Source organism: Physella acuta, unplaced genomic scaffold (assembly GCF_028476545.2).
Source record: "Physella acuta isolate Inbredline_101_S28 unplaced genomic scaffold, ASM2847654v3 ptg001092l, whole genome shotgun sequence".
NCBI lineage: Eukaryota > Metazoa > Mollusca > Gastropoda > Physidae > Physella > Physella acuta.
In genome coordinates, this window is record NW_026732609.1 from 21,818 (window position 1) to 41,619 (window position 19,802).

At 39.3% G+C, this 19,802-nt stretch overlaps 1 protein-coding gene across 3 annotated transcripts in view; it reads right to left on the bottom strand.

Moving 5' to 3' along the window:
• The window catches only part of LOC131955675 (glutamine--fructose-6-phosphate aminotransferase [isomerizing] 1), a 41,492-nt gene that overhangs the window by 10,607 nt on the left and 11,083 nt on the right, over window positions 1-19,802 (bottom strand). For 2 of the 3 annotated variants that reach the window (XM_059319874.1, XM_059319875.1), the window contains exons 3-13: window positions 13,484-13,591; window positions 12,605-12,706; window positions 9,126-9,254; window positions 8,776-8,834; window positions 8,275-8,409; window positions 4,759-4,820; window positions 4,404-4,483; window positions 3,766-3,786; window positions 2,072-2,183; window positions 665-828; window positions 69-262 (exon numbers count right to left, since the gene is read on the bottom strand). In XM_059319874.1, the coding sequence (XP_059175857.1) occupies window positions 69-262; window positions 665-828; window positions 2,072-2,183; window positions 3,766-3,786; window positions 4,404-4,483; window positions 4,759-4,820; window positions 8,275-8,409; window positions 8,776-8,834; window positions 9,126-9,254; window positions 12,605-12,706; window positions 13,484-13,591 (1,166 nt within the window). The remainder of the gene's footprint in view (window positions 1-68; window positions 263-664; window positions 829-2,071; window positions 2,184-3,765; window positions 3,787-4,403; window positions 4,484-4,758; window positions 4,821-8,274; window positions 8,410-8,775; window positions 8,835-9,125; window positions 9,255-12,604; window positions 12,707-13,483; window positions 13,592-19,802) is intronic. The other variant, XM_059319876.1, reaches the window with a different exon arrangement.

The window sequence follows — 19,802 nt, forward strand, 5'->3', positions numbered from 1 at the left end:
CATCTATCTAAACTTACAGCTACAGCACTGTGGTAGCTGGTATATTAAGACCATCTATCTAAACTTACAGCTACAGCACTGTGATAGCTGGTGCCACAGGCTATGAAGAGCAGACGTCTACACCTCCTGATTTCTGACATGTAGTCCTTGATGCCACCCAACACAACGGTTCCCTTCTCAAAGTTGACACGCCCCCTCATGGTGTTTACAACTGACTCGGGCTGTTCAAAGATTTCTTTCTGCATGAATGACTTGAAGCTCCCTAGTCAAAATAGATTACACTTTGTTGCAATGCAAGATATATTGGACTGTATACAAAATACAATGTAAAAAGAATGTATTAAATTTGCTGCAGTGCTATTTTAAAGTTCTAGAATTTAAAAAGTCAATACAAATATTCAAGAAACAAAACATTCATCATCAGAATGAACAAAAAATATAATACTTAGTAACAATTAATTGTTTGGAAAAAAAATTACCGTTACAATTTTTTTTCATGTTACAATTTTTTTTCATGTGTAACTAAAATATATCTTTTGTTGGTATTATAAATTTTATCATGATAAATTAAACTTTTACTAAAATAAAATTAAAAACCCTTTAAGATTGCAAACAAGCAAGTGTTTATATCAAGAAATTACTGCTAAAAGAAAAAAATGTTGACCTTTCATTATTTCCTCAATAGCCATCTTCAAAGTGGTGACCTCTCGGAATGTTTTCTCATCCAAGTTGCGAGTGGCTTGGTGGATGGTCAGTGAACCCTCGTGGACCTCAGCAACATCGTTCTCTTCCAGGAAAATCACTTGGTCTGTGTGTTCTATGATGGCACTGTCATAACAAAACATGGTGTTTAACTACAAGATTGGCGACAACATTAAAAGCAATAACATAACAGAATATGGCTTTTCACTATAAGATTGGCAACAACATTAAAAGCAATAACATAACAAAATATGGCTTTTAACTACAAGATTGGTGACAACATTAGAAGCAATAACATAACAAAACATGGCTTTTAACTACAAGATTGGCGACAACATTAAAAGAATAACAACAAAATATGGCTTTCAACTTTAAGATTGTGACAACATTAAAAGCAATAACATAACAGAATATGGCTTTTAACTACAAGACTGGCGACAACATTAAAAGTGATAATATAACAAAATATGGCTTTTAACTACAAGATTGGCGACAACATTAGAAGCAATAACAGAACAAAACATGGCGTTTAACTACAAGATTGGCGACAACATTAGAAGCAATAACATAACAAAACATGGCTTTTAACTACAAGATTGGTGACAACATTAGAAGCAATAACATAACAAAACATGGCTTTTAACTACAAGATTGGCGACAACATTAAAAGCAATAACATTACAAAACATGGCGTTTAACTACAAGATTGGTGACAACATTAAAAGCAATAACATTACAAAACATGGCGTTTAACTACAAGATTGGTGACAACATTAGAAGCAATAACATAACAAAACATGGCTTTTAACTACAAGATTGGAGACAACATTAAAAGCAATAACATAGCAAAACATGGCGTTTACTTATAAGATTGGCGACAACATTAAAAGCAATAACATAACAAAACATGGCTTTTAACTATAAGATTGGAGACAACATTAAAAGCAATAACATAGCAAAACATGGCGTTTAACTATAAGATTGGCGACAACATTAAAAGCAATAACATAACAAAACATGGCTTTTAACTTTAAGATTGGTGACAACATTAAAGGAATAACATAACAAAATATGGCTTTTAACTACAAGATTGGCGACAACATAAAATGACATGAGATATGACAAAAAAATTTGTTCAGATGTCATAACATGACTGATATTGTTTCCACCAGTTCTTATTTGTTATTTGTACCCACAATCATATATCCAGTATTTTCTCTATACAGGTACTCTAACACATCAGGTTAAGATCAGAGTTAGGTTAGGTACGGGTTTATTTATTAGGGCAAAACTAATATACCTAAGATAAATGTAGCTTTTTGACAAGAAGCGAACAAAACATTAAGAGAAAAAATAGTTAAACATTTACCTGGCATCAGAGGCAAAGTAATATTCCACCTCCCTCTCAGGGCCTGTGGTGTGGTACTGGGTCAACTCATCACCACGACGACCTTGGCTGCTGCCAAGGAAACCTCTGTGGTCTATACAGATAGAAAAACAGCTGACATTAAAAGTGGCAGGGCAATCACTGCAGACAGGCAAGTTAACAAACTTGGAGGACATTGACCACTGTCTGTCAAGTACTTCTAGAAAAAGTTTATCAAGAACTTTAGTGGAACAAAACATTTTAAAACATTCTAATTATCAATGGAACTTAACATACAATTTTATCAGGTTAAAAAGCATATTAATAAAACAGTTTGAACATCAACATTTTTATATTTTTAAAAATAAGGCCAAATTAAAAATTGATTTTAATCATTAGTTTTTATTAATAAACAAATATATTAAAAAAAAAACAACTAAAGAACGAAAATTAGCGAGAGAATTTAAGATGGTGATGGTTTTATAATAGTTCTAAGAGTTTAAAAAAATCCTGGCTATATATCTAACAAACAACTGGCAACAGTCATGTGTACTAAACCTCAAGCATGCAGCCTCCACACAAGATGAGCTACTTGACCCTACAGACTGCATTCACTCACCCCAGCCAGACCCCAAAACCTTTTTAGTAGTGCATGCAATAAACCATCTCTCACATCCACACTACACAGAAAAACAACAATTGCCACATTGGACATTTTTAGTAATGTATTTGCCACATTGGACATTTTTAGTAATGTATTTGCGACATTTTTAGTAATGTATTTGCCACATTGGACATTTTTAGTAATGTATTTGCCACATTGGACAATTTTATTAATATATTTGCCACATTGGACATTTTTGTAATATTTTTATATGTGATGAAGGAATGTTTTACGATTGTACCAAAAGTTATTGTGGGATTTTTAACATGGGGTAAACTTGAATAAATTGGAAAAAACTAATTGATTGAATATATCAAATAGAGAAATTTGCAGATGCTTTAAAGAGAACAGGCAGTGAGCAAAATTAACAACTCTGTAAAAGCTATACAAATGATGTTGCTTAATTGAGTTTAGCTTGATGAATGGAAGGAATGACTATACAAATAATGCTGCTGGATTGAGTTTAGCTTGACGAATAGATAAAATGACCATACAGTAAATAATGCAGCTGAATAGGTTGAACTTATGAATGAATGGAAGGATCACACAAATAATGCTGCTGAATTGAGTTTAAGTTGATCAATGGATGGAATGACTATAGAAATAATGCTGCTGAATTGAGTTTAGGTTGATCAATGGATGGAATGACTATACAAATATATTGGTGAAGCAGATGAATGTGTTATCTCTAAGAAGAAAGCTAGGGGCAGCTAACTCTAAAGCCAAAACCCAGGACCAATGATTTACAAGCTTCCTCAAGGTACAGTCAAGACAAATAATTCGGTCTCACTGTCCCTAGTTTGGCTGGTAATTAATATTTGTACTATGCTAAATCCCATCAATTTTTTTCCAAGACAAAAATGCATTGATCAAAAATCTAACTTCAATTAATCAAGCTAATTGTAAACATTTCTAAACATACAAATGTATCCAAACCAACATTAAGACTTGCAGAAACAATTCATTAGTCGTGGATTTGGACAAATTATTTAATAGCAATTAAAAGCTTAGCCAAAAAATGTCCTTGAACTACCTTCTTTAAAGTCTGTTTGACCTGAGCACATTTCAATACAGTAAAGGTCAAGCCAACAACGTATGTACATCAATGGTGATTAAAGGTATGAGTACAAGATGATTAAAAGACTAATTAAATTGTGAGTGAGCTTGCAATAAAGGGAGACTACAATGTGAGATGTTTAAAATTATTAAAATATTATTCGAAGTTATGACAAAAGAAAAAATAATGTTAAATAAAATTTAAATGAATTAGTGATTAAATATTATTCAACTGATATTTGGTAATAAATAAGCACCATGGAATATGGTTAATTTGTTATTTACGATAATAAAATTCATAGAATAAAAACAATCCATTAATCTTTCCCACATCTTATATTAATAATTCCAATACATATTAATAAAAATGCTATGATTTCTCAGCGCTTATATAAAATTTCCCCCAAAAATTCTTATTCGCCAATTTTATTCTTCAGTTTATCATTCAGCCATTTGACATTGGCGGAAGATCTGCACCATTTTCCTGTCCCACTTTTTAAACTGCCGAGTCTTGATTTGAATGATGATGGCAGGTTACTCCTTCACTTACAGACAGAACATGATCTAGTAATGAACATTAGCCACAGACATGCAGGCCACTAAAGACCAGCCTACCTTTGCTAAACATGACTGGAATGTGGTCAGTGCTCAGCTTGTTCTCACTCTTTACACCAATCAGCAGGGGGCTTCCTCTCCTGTAATTAGGGGATTGGTCAGTTAGATCAACTGGGTCAAATGTCATTTAGATAAACTGGATTGAATGTCATTTAGATAAATTGGATCAAATGTCATTCAGATTAACTGGATTAAATGTCATTTAGACCAATTGAATCATATACCATTTACACACTTTATAAAACATTAGATAACAAGGCAACTATTTAGCATAGTGACGTAAACTAACGTAAAAAGGCAACCATTTAGCCAAGTGATGTAAAAGTAATGCTGAAAAAAGTGAATGAGCCCATACCTTGTAGCTACAATATCACCAGGGTAATGTTTGCTGATCACTGCAAGGGCAAAGGCTCCCTCCTGAAAATATACATGTACATATATACAACAATGAATGGGAGAATGCATACAGCATTGACACAATCACATACACATAAATGTTCTGATCTTTGTATTATTTTTGTCCCTGATCCCACCCAGCTTTCATTGGTACCTGACTCAGGTTAGAGAAAAAAATAAGCAGCTGAGCACAGGTTATCACCACACTATCCCTTCATAAGCAGTTGTCAAGGTAAGATGAGCTCTACTTCATCTGCCCTATTGACCATCAGTTCAGAAAGGGTTAAGTAGCAAAAACTAATGGTGTAGCAAAACAAGCACACAGGTTTACATACATAAATTTGTCTTAAAAGTTCAAATATAAACCATTTAAAAATGACCATAACAGATCTTTATGACTCTTCTATTAGTTAGGTCTTTCAAACAATTTAAACATGAATGTTGATGCCCTTAGACAATATCTAATTGAAGAATGGCTGAATAGGTTTATCAGTTTCTGACGCTCTAAGGTAGCAGCCACAACAAATGTACCTTCTAAAACATCATGAAATCATCAACCATTGATTTTTACAGTCAACGGAAATCTACTCGACAATATAGAAATAAATCTTGGAATTTAATCGACTTGAGCTAAAAAGATTGTAAATGATGTAATGGTGTCCCTATCATCATCCCATTGGTGCCCATGACACACGGAGCAGAGTGGAGTAGAGTTTATCTTCTTCCATGACCTCGACATAGAGAGGAGATAAGAGTGGTCGGCACTATGCCCAGCTGCCTTTGTTTCCCTAACGTGAGTCAGGCACCCATCGGGAGACCGCTACCCCTGTCACCACACGCCATACACCAGACCGCCCCCCTTATATAAACAACACAAAATTCTACCCCACCAGCTCAAATAGCCATAGTTTTTAATTATTCTTAGGCCCAAGATTTACAACGTTGGTGCTATGTCACATTTCTTCAGGCCCTGCCCAACATCGTCACAATTTTTTAAAAATCTCGTTAGGTTGTGACGTCATTTATGGCGAATCACCTATTTATTGCAAACTAAAAAACTTAAACAGAATGTAGATCTATGTGTGACTTCTAGTTTTTAAAATAAAATATCTTAGACTCTTTAACGACAATAAAATTAATAGAAGAATCAATTGTAATAGTACTTTGTGCTGACATGTACTTTAGTTAGATTATGAAAAACGAATCTGGCCACTATAGTGTGAACGTCAATTGACGCAAAAATCTTTATCACGCATGAAGTGGGAGACTATTGAAATGTTTGTCTAATCGAACGGTTGTTGACATGAGATTTTACAGCAAGCTAAGGCCAAAATCACGTACTATACACTTGTACCACGCGCCGTGCTAGAGATATATAAACGTTGATTGAGTAAACGCTTCGTTTTACTTTTAAGTACCGGAATTGACAATACAACCTGGAGTTTAAAAAGTCGCCTTATAAAAGCTGTTTATATTATACTATATTGTAATGTTATATTGTATTATGAAAGTAAATAAAGATTTTTTTTCTATTTGTATTTATTGACATACGATACAGGCAGCTTGCCATGCTCCCATTATAACACGAGCGGCTACGTCTTCTGCTAAACACGTGTCATGGCCGTCGGGGGGGGGGGGGGGTATTTCATAAATGACCTCACACAAATAAGTAAGGAGATCTGACTTAAGTGACGAGGTTGGATGTGGAGTGTGAAGTGTAACTTTTTTTTCCGTTTAAAAGATAATTATTTATAAATCAATTTTTTTTTTTTGAGGAGTAAAAGTTTCTGATGTCAATTTAACACGGGAGTGAGGGAGGGGGATGTTGGACGTGGAGAAGAATCCCAGCCCGTAGCAACGCTCCAGGGTTGGTGTGTGTGTGTGTGTTAAATATAAAACATCGGCTTAAAATGCATGGCGACATTTATGTACGTGGTTGAATCGTTAGTTGAACACGTGTGCCGTGTCGGTCCGCTAAGAACACATGTACTTGCCAGATAAAACTTCAATAACTGAACTGGACGTTGACCTAACTGTATTATAACCTTGCTGAGCATCATACACGTCAAGGCCTATTCCCCCTACCCCCCCCCTTTCCCCCGGGGGGTTCCCCTAACACATAAAACAAGACAAGTAGGCAAATGTCAGCAGATACCAGTAGAGCCCCCGACTAAAACCACGGCAGACGTCAGATCTTGTTATGTAACCACGCGTAATCCAACACTCCCGCGGACGATCCTAGTGCTATTTATTTACGTCACGTGACCGGCGATTACAAAAGTAAACATAACCACCGGAAGTCTAAGCCCATATTCTGACAGGCGCAAAGATGAAAGCTCGGTGCCTTGAACCGCTGAGGGCAAGTCAGGCTGACACCAACATCAGCGCTAATACACTTGGCACCCGAGTTTCTCGTGACCGTCCTAAATACACAGGTCAGGTGGCCGAGACTCGGGACCAAGGTCATCTGCGAGCTCAGGATGGGGGGGGGGGGATGATGGGAGAGAAGGAGGAGGCATTCATACAAATAAAAAAAAGACAAAAAGCGAAATAATGGCTAAAATTCTGTTTCTAACATTACATTTTAAAATGAAAAAGTGTGTCGTCACACTTTCCCAGCCCTCTCCCCTTCGTCCAAAATTCCGACCCCCTCCCCATCTCGCACTGAGAGTGTGTTGTCGATTATGGAAGACCAGAATACAACAGATGAATAAACAGCACTTTCTGATCTGACCAATGTACTCCTGGTGTTTTATTCATTAATATAAACCCCACACACCCTAATCCGCATGTATGTTAGGGTTCAGTCAACCGTGGCAATCAATAAGTTAAATGGGTCGGTTACACTTTCATAGAATCAATTTGATCTTTGGCACCACTGTATGGAAACAATTAACCAATGTAGTGTGTTACAGGAGTTTTTTTTTATTAAAAAGTTCACTATTGTCTGAAGCTGGAATTAAAGGCCATGTTACCTGAAGTCCTTTAGATTTAAAGACAAAGACCTTATAGTGCTGAAGTTAACCTTTAACGAATCAATATAGCCACACACGTGAAGATTAAATTAATTGACCTGGTTGTGTTGAGTTATATATTATTGTAACAAAGCAAAAAAAAAACGACCAGTTATTAGTTTTAAAAAAAAGTTTAAACACAATTTTGACAATATAACTGACTAAAAAATAAGTAAAGTACCCTTTTAAAGTTACCGCCACCAAGTAGGTGAAGTAGAATTGACCTATTTCCTTGACCTCAGACATGATAGTGTGGACAGCTCTATGCCTAGCCACTTTTACTTTCCCTAATTTGAGTCAGATACCCAACAGAGTTGGGTGGACCTAGGGAAGTCTTACTAATTCAAGCATGGGATCCGAACATTTTGGTCTAGCAGTGGAATGCTCTACCATTCAACCATGCCATCCCACTAGCTTAGCTGCAGTGTTTATTATTTAGAGCGAGCAAAGAAATCACTGACCAGCTGTGCAACGGTCATCTCCACCAGCTCGCGGAGTTTGATTGGCTGGCCCGCGTGGTTGTCATACAGGTGCTTGAGCAGCTTGGCGATGACTTCTGTGTCGGTCTCTGTCTCGAAGAGGAATCCTTTCTGGGTCTGTGGGGGGTGTAAGAGAGCAGTGAGATTAAGATGAGATGGCACTTACTGTATGTGCTCACACAACCAGGCACACTAAACATGCAGGCTATTCACACAACCAGGCATACAAAGCATGTAGGCTATTGACACAACTAGTCATATAAAGCGTGTAGACTATAGACACAACCAGGCATTTGACTAGTCTACTGACAAACATGCACACAAAACGTGTAGGCAACCAGTCACAGAAAACATAGGCTATTGATACAACCAGTCACACAAAACGTGTAGGCTATTGACACAACCAGACACAGAACATGGCTACGGACACAACCAGACACCAAATGTGTAAGCTAATCCCACAACAAAGGGACTGTAACTCACAAGGAAAGACTTGATATCCTTGTAGTTTGTGACGATGCCGTTGTGAACCAGGGCGAATTCTAAATCACACAAAATATAGTTGCATATTATACAATAATATATTTATACTTATACATAATATATAATTATACTTATACATAATATATAATTATACTTATACATAATATCTATTTATACTTATACATAATATATATTTATACTTATACATAATATATTTATACTCACAGGGGAAAAAATATAACTTAGAATTAAATACTCAACATGGTTTGTAAAATATAAGGTCTAGCTCTAAACTAACACCTTGTATAGAAGGGACTGTGACCATAGACATATAGGACGGGAGTACTCACCATTGTTAGGGTCTGACCTGTGAGGGTGAGCGTTGGTTGGACTTGGCTCACCATGAGTGGCCCAACGGGTGTGAGCAATACCGACATGGATGCTGAATTCTTTGTCGAAATCTATCTTGTCCTTGGATTCTAAACACAAAGAAACACGCACACACGCATTATATATATATATATATATATATATATATATATATATATATATATATATATATATATATATATATATACACATATACATACATATATAAAATGTATGTGTGTGTTACATATAAGGTGTATGTAAGTGCTTTCTTTTGGCAGTTGTTGCTGGGAATGGTTCAATTTGAAAGGTGTCTTCAATAAATGACACCAATATATTTTAACCGAATTGCATGCACCCATTACCCCCTATTAACATTTTTTTAAAAAATCCAGGCGCCCCGCCAAAACACCCACATATATGACGAAAAGTTATTTGAAATAGTTTTTATTAGCACGAAATAAAACTATGACGTCACACATTAACCCGGCCTGCCGACATCTACACTGTACAGCACGTCACAAAAGTCTGAGCTCCCAACCTCCCAGTTAGTTTTGTGACGACAGTAATGGAGAGACAAAGTGACATCAACAGGGGGAACTTGTGAGGGAATCAACCTGCTACACGTAGCCACCAGTGTAGTGGACTATACGTAGCCACCAGTGTAATGTAGTGGGCTACACGTAGCCACCAATGTAATGTAGTTAGCTACACGTAGCCACCAATGTAATGTAGTTAGCTACACGTAGCCACCAATGTAATGTAGTTAGCTACACGTAGCCACCAATATAATGTAGTTAGCTACACGTAGCCACCAGTGTAGTTGGCTACACGTAGCCACCAATTTAATGTAGCCACCAGTGTAGTTGGCAACATGTAGCTACATACACCATTACCGGTCGTGTTGAGCTCAATGGACAGCTGTGTAAAAGATGATAAAACAAAAATCGATCAACATCTGTGTTTGTTTAAAATGCCTAAGCTGGGTTTTATTATTTTCAATAATCGACAACCCCTCCCGTTTGACACTCGCCCACTTCCCATGGTAAGACAGAAACTAAGACATCAAAAAGCCAGAATGGATTGGAAAAATCCCTGATCTATCTAACGTATCCTCTCCTGAACCCGACTAGTTGTTTTTTTTTACCAAATTTTTTCGCTGTTGTTTTCAAAAGTTATCATAAAGAAACCATGTTTTCCCCCCCAATCCATTAAAGTATAGTAAAGCAAAATGTGGGGTCATATCGCTTACGATTATTACATAACAATTCAATAAGTACTTTAATAAAAGTGAAAGAAAACAAAACTTTCAAGGCTTTCAATTCCTTCCTGGATTTCCCGGAAAAGCCAAAAAACCTCGAAAAAATGCAGTTTTTGGCCCATATCTCGGCAACCAGACCACTTAGCGACTTGAAACATTTACCAATCGATTCCTGCCATAATTTAGAACAATATTGCCGAAGAAAGTTTTCAAAAATATCCTTTCGTTCGGTCACAAAAAATTAATTAAGAATTTTTAAACTGAGCATCGTGTAGGCCTGGGATGATATTTTTAATTTAAATTGAGCATCGTGTAGGTTTTTAGCGCAAAAAAATATCCTTTCGTTCGGTCACAAAAAATTAAAAATTGTTATGGATAACATAAGGAAATTGCGCTTAAATTGTCACTAGACTTTTTATTAACTTTTTTTTTTTTAGATGGAGTTAAATCAAGTTCTGGGGGAGCCGATATCTAGCCTTGTCGACACCATGGCGTGTTTTTAAAAAAATGCTGCGTGGATTAAGTGATACAAATCTAATACTAGCATTCAATTGTATTGTAAATACACAATTATAAAAGCTGGATTAGACCCCCGCAGCAGGGTGCAAAGTAAACTGATCCAAGTTGACGTTAGCTTACTACGAGTTTAAGACAAAAGCTCTTAATTACGCTGTCTATGCTATTATTAGACGACTTAAGAATGAAAACCCCAATTTTAAATTAACTTAGCCGTAATTAATATTCTACGTAATGGGACACCAAACACAAAAATTAGGAATGACTTCAGGTCACGTAGGCAGGAAACCACGCGCATTCACAAACGGTGCGCCACCCGATTGCGCAACAAAACAGGATCAGTTCAGTGAATCGTCTGCTTCTCCTGTACGGGTCGTTGGTTCATAATTAATTAGCCGCCACGGTTCATTTATCATTAGATTCAGCGCCGTCAGATTAAAAAAAAAGTGTAAAGATTTTTCACTTGTGTAGAAATGAAAGCAGGAACTAGCTGATATAGTCCCACCTATACACGCGGGGTCAAGTTGATAAGTTCCTGTTTAAGGAAGTTTGACAGTTTGTGTACAATTTTAATGTATTGTAAAGATAGACCTAGGTCGGACGTTTGTATACGGCTGTTATTGGCACTCGTTTAGATATGGAAATAGGAGCACTCGTTGATTGAGTCACATATACAAATACATCTACTCGTGTCAACTTTTTGCCTCTTGTGTAATTGAATGTCAAATTAACACTAGCTATCTGTTTTTTTGTTGGGTTTTTTTTTTTTTTTGAAGAAGAATTAAAATACGAGACACGTCTATGATCACCAGTATGGCAGTATTCGAATAATTTGCTGCTAGCTCTCATCTAGGTACCCAAGCCTGACACAACACATTAAACAAAAACCTGTCCCTACACTTAATGGCTCTGTCAGCCAACAAAAGGTAGGATTAATTTATTATACCTGATTATACAGCCCAACTGTTTGGTGAACACGTCAGCTGACCATCTGACCCCTGACCTCGTCCACTTAACTTCCTACCAATTATTTGTCATGTACAAATGATCTTATTATAGAAAGGTAAAGCCCTTAATCGGTTATAAAAAAATTTAATCTTAATTTCCATGAAACAACCATTTATTACAGTTTCCGATGTCTAAATATAGCCGCCAATGTGTGAAGTCAGCGGATTTCGTTGTCCCGATGGCTAGAGGCAAACATGCGGCGTGATGGGCTCGGGTAGATGGTACAGATAGGTCGGACGGTTTTATACGGCTCGGGCAGTCTCATTTTGTACTGCTGATCTCATGGTTTTTTTTTTACTGCTGAGACAAGGTTTCTATACTGCTGAGACTAGGTTTCTATACTGCTGAGACTAGGTTTCTATACTGCTGAGACTAGGTTTCTTACTGCCGAAACTTTCGGTGGGGGACGCACTGAAAGAAACCCTGTACTTGGTGCTAGTAAAATGGGGCGAGGGATCATCCCGTCTTCATAATCGACCGGATTAGTAAATAAAAATTTCCACAACAGCTTTCAACTGAGAGCTACAACAAATACCCAATACCAGCTAATAAAAATTTATCTAAAATAATTAACAACCGCAAGACTAAACCTAAAGGATTCCAATTTATTTTATTTAATCAAACTATTAAAAAAAAAGTCTGATGAAGTCTGGTGTTAAGCCCCGGGGTATTTACCTTCCACAAGTTTCTCCAGTGCCGCCACTTTGCCCGTCTGCTTGATGATCTTTATTTCACACGTACAGCCGCTCTCTGCTGCTGAACCTTCGAAGGCGATTCCTGCAACAGACGTACCACGTGACTTTACATGCTCGCGGGGTTTAGGGCACCACCCCACTGCTCCACCTCTGGTCAAACTTAGTTTAGATCTTAGCACTCGACTTATGAATACCACCAGTTGTACTAGAAAATTTGATTCTGGTTGAGCTTATTTTAGACCACATGAATTATTTCATTCCCTGTGAGACTATAATCAATCATTTGCACTCGAAAATTGGCCTCTGGTAAAGCTTTATTTTATATCACATTAACTATATCATAGTAGGAGATACGACGTAGCTTTTTTAAAGATCACATTAAATATACCACTCAATTGGAGACTACAGTAGTTTGCTCTAAAAAATGTCGTTCTTTCCCCACAAGACAGCAAGATACTATGTGAACCACATATAAACATAGTACCCTGTATGGTGAGGCTATACTCGGGGACAACTATATCACACACACAAATGCACACACCATTCACTGTACACATGGCGTGTTGCTGTGTGATGAACTGTGGGTTTTGCTTGCGTGGGGGGGGGGGGGGAGGGAATGTGGGATATGTCCTTTTTAACATAAAGTGTGTCTATGTCTGATAATCCGTTTTTTGTTAGCTAATGAGTGTATGGTGCCTATTCAAAACGACACAAAAGCTAGTCAAAATGTTTTTTCAATAACCTGATTCATCAATGCCTTCAAGTCACTGCAGATACAATGGACTGAAAACATCGCAAATAAGCGCTACAAATGTTGACTAGAGTATTAAAGAGGCGAATGTAGCGGCCTAATACTGACCTGCAGAGTCGTAGCCACGGTACTCCAATCTCTTGAGTCCATTGATCAGTTTCTGTAGGATCTCTTGTCTTTTCACTGGGACGTGGTAGTTTAAGTAAGCGAATATACCTGTAACAAATACCAGGTAATCAAGGTAAGTCAATATACCTGTAAGAGATACCAGGTAATAAAGGTAAGCAAATATACCTGTAACAAATACCAGGTAATCAAGGTAAGTAAATATACCTGTAAGAGATACCAGGTAATAAAGGTAAGCAAATATACCTGTAACAAATACCAGGTAATCAAGGTAAGCAAATATACATGTAACAAATACCAGGTAATCAAGGTAAGCAAATATACCTGTAAGAGATACCAGGCAATAAAGGTAAGCAAATATACATGTAACAAATACCCGGTAATCAAGGTAAACAAATATAACTGTAAGAGATACCAGGTAATAAAGGTAAGCGACTATACCTTTAAGAGATACTAGGTAATTAAGGTAAGTCAATTAACAAATATCAGGTAATTAAGGCAAGCGAAAATTGCTGAAAGAAATACGAGGTAACGATAGGCGAATATACGGGGTAGGGATACAAAGTATTTAAAGTAAGTGAATCTAGCTGCAAAAACGTTCTACAAATTCACATTATCCAAGTACAAGAAAAGTTGTACTAAATTATAAATAAAACCCACACATCAGATAGGCCTAAAACCTCCAACCTCAATACTAAGCAACAAAAACTAATAATTGATTTTTAGATCATAATAGATTGAACAGTTCGATTCAATTTCTTTCAGTCTTAGATGATTGATACCATTATTTAGGGCACGTGATACAAAGCCTCGCTTTCGTTGATTACAGTAAGACCACGTTTTTTTTAACACGTCGTCATGGTTACAACACGGCAGGTTAGACACAACAGTTGGACACATGCAGGTAACAGATACAGGTAAGTCAGACAGGAGGCAAGTCAAGCGTGACATTGTGCATAATGGCCTTACATGGGGCGGGGAGACAACGGCTTGTGTATCATGCGGGATACAACAGGTATACAAATAACCTCACACAGGTATACAACAGGTACACAAATAACATCATACAGGTATACAACAGGTATACAAACAACCTCACACAGGTATACAACATATACAAACAACCTCACACAGGTATACAACAGGTATCCAAACAACCTCACACAGGTATACAACAGGTATCCAAACAACCTCACACAGGTATACAACAGGTACACAAATAACCTCACACAGGTATACAACAGGTACACAAATAACATCATACAGGTATACAACAGGTATACAAACAACCTCACACAGGTATACAACAGGTACACACATAACCTCACACAGGTATACAACAGGTACACAAATAACCTCACACAGGCATACAACAGGTATACAAATAACATCATACAGGTATACAACAGGTATACAAACAACCTCACACAGGTATACAACAGGTATACAAACAACCTCACACAGGTATACAACATATACAAACAACCTCACACAGGTATACAACAGGTATACAAACAACCTCACACAGGTATACAACAGGTACACAAATAACATCATACAGGTATACAACAGGTACACACATAACCTCACACTCACACAACAGTCATGAACACACGCCTGAGATATCATTAGCACATGAATGGCATTGTTTCACCATAGACATACATAGGGGCAGATAATATACATCCCTCTAAGGTTAAGGACATAAAGATAGACTCACATATATGTTAGTTACATTAAGGACTTTAAACGATAAAAACGTTCTACCTAGCCTATCTTTACATGTATGCTTATATATATATATGTATATATATACATCTTATATATGGTTACTTCCTGCTTCTATCTACAAATCAGGCTGCCTGAGTGCAGTTGAATACCACAATGAACCCACAGCAGGCATGTGGACAGGTCATAAAGCAATCTTTTATAGACGGCAGTAAATGTCTAAGCTTTATAGTGTCAAAACAACAAACTATAGATACTGGGCATTTCAAACAAGTATATTTCATTATTTGATACAGTAGGGGGTGCTTGAAAGGATCAGGAATTGCAGTCAAATAATACAATGGCACCGAATTATAGAAGGATTAAAGGATTAAGAAAATATCGATCTTGACTGATTGGTTTCTTTTACTACACGAAAGAGAAAAAAAGGTCGCAATTGTTAACATAATTTGTGTTAGTGCGGGCGTGTTGAAATGTTTTCTGAGAAACACAGAGCTCTCAAGAGTCTAGATTCAGATAACTGACTCGTAAGTGGCGGAGTAAACTGTGCAGATATTGGTTTTGAAGTGCATGAGGGGAGGGGGGGGGGGAGGGGGGGGGGGGGGGTGATGGGACAAGTCAATGAATGGACGTGGGAGACCGTTATACTAGCAAGGAGATAACAAATACATTTAACTACTGCCTGGTTCTAGGGACAGAGTGGGGAGTGAAGGTCCTTTGATAGGGTGTAGTGTGAAGGTCCTATGACGGGGTGTAGTGTGAAGGTCATATGCCAGATTGTAGTTTGAAGTTCACATGACGGGGGTGTAGTGTGAAGGTCCGGGTGTAGTGTGAAGGTCCTATGACGGGGTGTAGTGTGAAGGTCCTATGACGGGGGTGTAGTGTGAAGGTCCGGGTGTAGTGTGAAGGTCCTATGACGGGGTGTAGTGTGAAGGTCCTATGTCGGGGTGTAGTGTGAAGGTCCGGGTGTAGTGTGAAGGTCCTATGACGGGGTGTAGTGTGAAGGTCCAAGTGTAGTGTGAAGGTCCGGGTGTAGTGTGAAGGTCCTATGACGGGGAGTAGTGTGAAGGTCCTATGACGGGGTGTAGTGTGAAGGTCCTATGACGGGGTGTAGTGTGAAGGTCCTATGACGGGGATGTAGTGTGAAGGTCCTATAACGGGGGTGTAGTGTGAAGGTCCTATGACGGGATGTAGTGTGAAGGTCATATGACGGGGTGTAGTGTGAAGGTCCGGGTGTAGTGTGAAGGTCCGGGTGTAGTGTGAAGGTCCGGGTGTAGCGTGAAGGTCCTATGACGGGGTGTAGTGTGAAGGTCCTATGACGGGGTGGAGTGTGAAGGTCCTATGACGGGGTGGTGTGTGAAGGTCCTATGACGGGGTGGAGTGTGAAGGTCCTATGACGGGGTGTAGTGTGAAGGTCCTATGACGGGGTGTAGTGTGAAGGTCCGGGTGTAGTGTGAAGGTCCTATGACGGGGTGTAGGGTGAAGGTCCGGGTGTAGTGTGAAGGTCCTATGACGGGGTGTAGTGTGAAGGTCCGGGTGTAGTGTGAAGGTCCTATGACGGGGTGTAGTGTGAAGGTCCGGGTGTAGTGTGAAGGTCCTATGACGGGGTGTAGTGTGAAGGTCCGGGTGTAGTGTGAAGGTCCGGGTGTAGTATGAAGGTCCTATGACTGGTCCAGTCCCCAAAGTGTCAGCCATATAAGTTATACGACCCAAAACCTACTGAAGTCTGCTCTAGATGAATCAGTCCCAAAGCAGGAAGTTCACACGGCACCAGCACCGTGGCTTTTATTGGCATGGAAAAAAAAATGAACGTCACGATGTTGAAGTTTAGCCTTATCTCAGTTATTACTAATGCAGGTTATTTATGTCGACTGTAACTGTCTTCTTGTTATTTTTAAATGTGGTAACGTTTACTCGAGTTTCTTCCAGGCATTTGTGTGTGTGTGTGTGTGTGTGTGTGCGGGGGGGGGGGGGGGAAGGTGGAGGGGGGGGGGGTGGACGACTCCTCCGAGTATCGCAACCACCCCGACTAAAATATATAATTTATTTATATGGAAAATTTATACTTTAACCCCTCCTCCCCCCCCCCCCCACCTTCACGTGAATTTAAGTACGCCTTCTTGCACTTATAGAAAAATGTTTGAAAGAAACAGCGACGTGTACCACAATGTTCACTCATTGTGGGTACAGACTTTTGTTCCCCAACACACACAAATGCTATAAATACTATTTCCTTCGGGGGGAAGGGGGGGGGGAAGAATACCCCCCCCCCCCCCCCACACACACACTTGAAAGAAACTCTGGTAATACAGATGCACTTTGTATTTACAAGAGGAAAGTTGCTGAGACTTCACTAATCGGCTGAAGGCAATATGAAGAGGGACAATATTTATCGTTCAATATCTTGTATTGAAAAACAACAAACCCGCTTATGATCGGAAAATTAAAAACCGCAACGGGTGGGCCGGCACCATCTGTATCGGGGTTTAAAGTCAAGGTTTCTTTCAGACATTTTTATCCACCGGTGGCTCTTGAAACTAAGAGAGGCGGGGAGCACTGATTGAAGTATATATTTTCTTTATTAATTATTGCTATTTCGTTGGGAAGGGAGGCGGTGGACGTTCTCAGTGGGGGGGGGGGGGGGTCAGTGCTGCGTAATGATGCCTGAAAGAAACTCTGCTTGACTCTGGCACGAGATTAAGTCCTAAAATAAAAAAATAAAAAAACACGCATTGTGTGAAGTCAGCGGAATACACCGTGTCTCCCCCATTGAACCGAAGCAGGATGCAGTACAGCAGCAAATATTCCCCAGCTCGACAATTGGTCTGTTGTCTAGCTAAGGAAACCTTAGCTGCCGTACACAGAAACATCAGAAGCCACTGCCATCATACAAGGATTAGAAACATGCCACATAGCCCCTTGCATCCTGGTTGACTTAAAAGGTAAAAAAACAACAACACCGAAGTATATTAACTGGAACGGGTGTCACAACTGCATTAAAACAGGATGGTATCACAATATAGATGACATTCACGTGACTAGCACAGACCAATCAGAGGACGGTAGCACAATAAAACGCAGATAGGGGTCGAGAATAATCTTACAATAACTTGACAAAACGTCATAAATAACAACACGACAGCTGCGATGGTATGACAAACACAAATGGCTGATATTAAAACAACAGTAGCATGAAACTTCAAGGGTGGACATAAAAGGGTTACAATCTATTGAGAAAACTAGGTTGAAAATAAAAGGGTTAATATTTATTGAGAAAACCAGATGGACAATAAAAGGGTTAAAATTTTTTGACGAAACTAGGTTGACAATAATAGGGTTAAAAATGTATTGACACAGCCAGGTTGACAATAAAAGGGTTAAAAATCTATTGACACCGTCAATCTTGGATCACTTCAGCAAAAGCAGGTAAACATATTACGTCACAGTTATGTTGAAGTGGACATATGTGACGGGTTTGCTGACGGAGAGGTCTGATGGAATGGTTTTAAAACAAGTGTGGCTATACACACCGTAGTGACGCAATGTTTACACATGTATCAGCACAGCAGACGATTAGCTCGACCAATCAAGACAAAGGTTGGGATGAACAGCTTTATCAGGTCAAGAAACGTTTTGAAAAATATTTCTGATAAAGGCATTAACACGCAGCCACGATTCAAGTTGTTTTCGCTTAAATTGGTTGTGCCTAACTTAAAACAAACGAATCTGCACACGTTTTCATTTTGAAGTTTTAATAACTAAAAAAATGTGTATCTGAATCTATAATCTAAAAAACAACTGTAGGAACACAATACACGGCGCCTGACAATGGGGTTACTTCCTGGTATACAATTCAAAAAACGTTACAATGTGTGGGACTTGGGAGTGTGTGGGTCCTGGGAGTGTGTGGGCCTGTGGGTGTGTGGGTCCTGGGAGTGTGTGGGACCTGGGAGTGTGTGGGACCTGGGAGTGTGTGGGACCTGGGAGTGTGTGGGACCTGGGAGTGTGTGGGACCTGGGAGTGTGTGGGACCTGGTACTGTGTGTGGGACCTGGGAGTGTGTGGGACCTGGGAGTGTGTGGGACCTGGGAGTGTGTGGACCTGTGAGTATGTGGGACCTGGGAGTGTGTGGGACCTGGGAGTGTGTGGGACCTGGGAGTGTGTGGGACCTGGGAGTGTGTGGGACCTGGGAGTATGTGGGACCTGGGAGTGTGTGGACCTGGGTGTGTGTGGGACCTGGGAGTGTGTGGGACCTGGGAGTGTGTGGGACCTGGGAGTGTGTGGGACCTGGGAGTGTGTGGGACCTGGGAGTGTGTGGGACCTGGGAGTGTGTGGACCTGTGAGTATGTGGACCTGGGAGTGTGTGGGACCTGGGAGTGTGTGGGACCTGGGAGTGTGTGGGACCTGGGAGTGTGTGGGACCTGGGAGTGTGTGGGACCTGGGAGTGTGTGGACCTGTGAGTATGTGGACCTGGGAGTGTGTGGGACCTGGGAGTGTGTGGGACCTGGGAGTGTGTGGGACCTGGGAGTGTGTGGGACCTGGGAGTATGTGGACCTGTGAGTATGTGGACCTGG